Consider the following 3,714-nt stretch of genomic DNA (forward strand, 5'->3'; position numbering starts at 1 on the left):
AGATTTTCTTTTGAGAGGAGCAGATGTGTCAGTGTTTGGAAGTTGCCAGCTGTTGAGCTGCTCTGGATTTAACGAGAAATGTTTTCGTTTCAAGGAGGGGGAGGTTTTCCTCTGCCCTTTTTCTGCAGCCACAGCTTTGTTCTCTCCCGTAATGTGGAGGTGCAGTGCACGGTGGTGGAAAGTCACTCACAGGGTTCTGCAGCTCCATGGGAAGAAGACAGTGCAGCATCTGGTGGGGATATCAGAGGGTGGTAAGGGTGAGAGCAGCTGAGCCGAGTCCCAGAGTGATTTGGTGTCTTCTCTCCCTCCAGGAGATGTGTTGGTGATGGATGAGCTCGGCTACATGTACTTCAGAGATCGCAGCGGAGACACCTTCCGATGGCGTGGGGAGAACGTCTCTACCACAGAAGTGGAAGGGATGTTGAGTCACATCCTCAACCAGACGGACGTCGCGGTGTTCGGAGTGGAAGTGCCAGGTAACGTCTCAACTCAGAACTCAAAAGCTTTAGGGAGAATGGAAAATATTAAGTGAACGTACCGAGTGTGTGTCACGCTGTGGGACAGGTAGAACTTGGTCACCTCTACTGGAACCAGGCACGTGAAAAGGAAAGGATGTAATAGAGGCTGAAAGGGGAGTTTGATGCTGTTGCATTCACTCTGAGCAGTAGGAATAACCTGAGATGTGGGCATAAGGGAGATGCTCCTGGCCCCCACCATCTCTGCACCCTCCGCTGGGCTCAGTTCCCCGTCAGCCCTGAACTGGGGAGCCCAGCACTGGGCCCAGTGCTCCAGATGGGGCCTCCCCAGTGCAGAGCAGAGGGGAGGAGCACCTCCCTCGCCCTGCTGGCCACGCTCTGGGCAATGCACCCCAGGCTCCCATTGGCCTTCTTGGCCACCAGGGCACACTGCTGGCTCATGGTCAACTGTTGGTCAACCGTTGGCCAACCTGTTGGCCACCACTGGCCGTCTTGGCCACCTAGGCACACTGCTGGCTCGTGGTCAACTGTTGGTCAACCACTGGTCAACCTGTTGGCCACCACTGGTCTTCTTGGCCACCAGGGCACACTGCTGGCTCATGGTCAACCGTTGGCCACCAGGACCCCCAGGTCCTTCTCTGCAGAGCTCCTTTCCGCAGCTCAGCCCCAACCCGGACTGACGCGTGCTGTTGTTCCTCCCCAGGTGTAGAACTCTACACTTCCTCTTGTTAAACCTCATCAGGTTCCTCTCTGCCAAACTCTGCAGCCCGTATCTACACTTAAATCTCTTAAATATTTCATGCTAAACTCCTGCTGCCTCTTGGTTTCTCCACTTCTTTTATTTCAGGGGTGGAAGGAAAAGCTGGGATGGCAGCAATCGCAGATCCTAAAATGAAAGTGAACCCCAACATTCTGTACCAGGAGCTCCAGAAGGTGCTGCCTTCCTACGCCCGGCCCATCTTCCTCCGTCTTTCACCCCAGGTTGACACCACAGGTAGGGGCGATCCCCATCTGCTGCTCTCGGCCAAATTTCAGCTCGAAGAGGCAACTTTTATTCGGCAGAGAGCTGAGAAAGCAGCCCTTCAGGCAATGTGCTGTAACTGGAGCCACTTGGTTGGCTGCCATCCATCTTCTGCCAGAGGTTGCGTAATAAAATCCTCGCTTGCAGTCCACAAATGCCATTAATAAAAGCTGGAGCTCAGTCTTGAGCAAGCAACAAGCTCGTGAGAGGCTTTAAAACTGGAGCACTGCGCCCAACAGCAGGAAGAAAGCTCTCAGAAATGGTATCCACGTGGCTATGGAGGAGCTTTGCGTGCACAGAGTGCTGCGGAAAAAAAAGGGAAGAGGCTCTGAGCCCCTCTAACTCCGTGCCACACCGTCTGCTGCCCTTTGTGGGCTGTTGCATGGTCTTGTTCTGGTCGCACCGTGTCCACGTTCCCATTCCCTTTGCTTGTAACACAACCAGCAGCCACGTCAACAGGCGATGCGTTGGCTGCTTGCTTTGGTGCTTTCCATTTTCTGGGAATCCAGAGAGCTCTTTCTACTTTCTGGGAATCCACAGAGTCCTTCNTTTTCTGGGAATCCAGAGAGCTCTTTCTACTTTCTGGGAATCCACAGAGTCCTTCCAGTTTTCTGGGAATCCAGAGAGCTCTTTCTTCTTTCTGGGAATCCAGAGAGCCTCTCTGTGTCTTTGGGGAAGGAAAAAATGGCACAAGCTTCACCTAAGAACACGGTGGCAACCAGAACATCTGCAAATTCTTAAGCAAAACTGACTAAAACTGAAATGCGATGTTTCTCCCTCGCGGCGTTTTGGATACAGCGTGTTTCCTGCAAAATATTTTCTTTTTTTCCCCTTCTTTGAAGGCACTTTTAAGATCCAGAAGACCCGCCTGCAGAGGGAAGGCTTTGACCCCCACCAGACATCGGACCGGCTGTATTTCCTGGATCTAAAGCTGGGGAAATACGTTCCGTTGGATGAATGCCTTTACGCCAGGATTTGCTCCGGAAAAGTGGCGTTATGATCGAGCCTGGATCAAACCTTTCAAGGAAAACGATGATTAACTGAAAAGATGATGCCTGTGGGAAGCTGATATAGGCAACGTTGAGACCCTCCGACAGCGAAAGCACCAGCAGGGAAACCTCTGACGGGGTGTTGCCCTCACCTAAAGCACATTAACCCAGCGAGCACTGACCCCATTAACCCGCTGCCACACAGATAGAGAGTATTTTTGTAACTGCTCCCCGCTGCTGCACTGCGTCGGTGGGAGAGGTTTTGCGGTGATATTTATGGACGTGCCCCGCGCGGGTTTGTTTGTGCTCCGTCTGCGGACTGTACTTAACAAGTTAGGTTTTTAACAGAGCAGTCTTTAATTGCGTTAGGTCACGTTTTACCTTAATGACGCCTGGAAATCTCACATGTGCCAAGCTGTTAGGGCTGGGAGTTCGGACGTGAGGGGTTGAGGCCTCTGAGCTCGGAGCAGGCTTTGGGGTGCAGGGAGAGGATGGAGAGCGGCCGTGCTGTGAGCGAAGCCTGAGGAAATGTTAACGTGAGCGCTGCTGAGCAAGCTGTGACATGTTTTCATTCTTTGGGGGGGCACGGGAGCCAGGTGAGAGTTAACACAGAGGGATGGCTGCGTGCAGCGTCTCCTTCCACTGTTTCTCACTGAAGGAGAGCGGTGAGCTCTCTCAGGCCGGGCTGAGGCTGCGGGCGCGGGTCTGCAGACCTCACGCAAGGCCGAGACCTCAACCCTCGGCTAGGCCGCAGGTTGCTACGCAACGCGCAGCGCTCCCCACTTCCGCCTCTCGCGGCGAAGCCGCTCCCCACTTCCGCCTCCAGCTGTGACGTCACATCCGGCGTCCGCCGCTCCTCTTCCGGCCGCCGCTCCTCTTCCGGCCGCCGCTATGCCGGGCCGCATCTCGGTGTTCCCGTCCCCTCAGGAGCTGGGCTCGGCCCTGGCGCAGCTCGTGGTGCAGCGGGCGGCCGGGAGCGACGGCCGCTTCTCTCTGGGGCTCTCCGGAGGCAGCCTGGTGGGGCTCCTGGCCCGGGAGCTGCCCTTAGTCGCCTCCACCGGAGCCGCCACCGGGGCAGGCCCGTGGCTCGTGGCCTTCTGCGACGAGCGCCTGGTGCCGCCCGAGCACCCCGAGAGCACGTTCGGGGCGTACCGGGCGCAGCTGCTGCCGCGGCTCCCGGCGCCCGCCCCGACGGTCCTCGCTGTCGCTCCCGGGCTCTCCCCGAACG

General features: G+C 56.1%; 2 protein-coding genes across 2 annotated transcripts in view; both read left to right on the top strand.

The window, feature by feature from the left end:
• SLC27A1 (solute carrier family 27 member 1) overlaps positions 1-2,846 on the top strand; it is an 11,851-nt gene extending 9,005 nt beyond the window's left edge. The window contains exons 11-13 of the mRNA XM_021382729.1: positions 312-476; positions 1,324-1,470; positions 2,340-2,846. Coding sequence (XP_021238404.1) covers positions 312-476; positions 1,324-1,470; positions 2,340-2,497 — 470 coding nt within the window. The 3' untranslated portion in view covers positions 2,498-2,846. The remainder of the gene's footprint in view (positions 1-311; positions 477-1,323; positions 1,471-2,339) is intronic.
• A 469-nt stretch (positions 2,847-3,315) lies between these two features.
• The window catches only part of PGLS (6-phosphogluconolactonase), a 3,148-nt gene continuing 2,749 nt past the window's right edge, over positions 3,316-3,714 (top strand). The window contains exon 1 of the mRNA XM_021382731.1: positions 3,316-3,714. Coding sequence (XP_021238406.1) covers positions 3,378-3,714 — 337 coding nt within the window. The 5' untranslated portion in view covers positions 3,316-3,377.

Source organism: Numida meleagris, unplaced genomic scaffold, assembly GCF_002078875.1.
Source record: "Numida meleagris isolate 19003 breed g44 Domestic line unplaced genomic scaffold, NumMel1.0 unplaced_Scaffold283, whole genome shotgun sequence".
NCBI classification, from domain to species: domain Eukaryota; kingdom Metazoa; phylum Chordata; class Aves; order Galliformes; family Numididae; genus Numida; species Numida meleagris.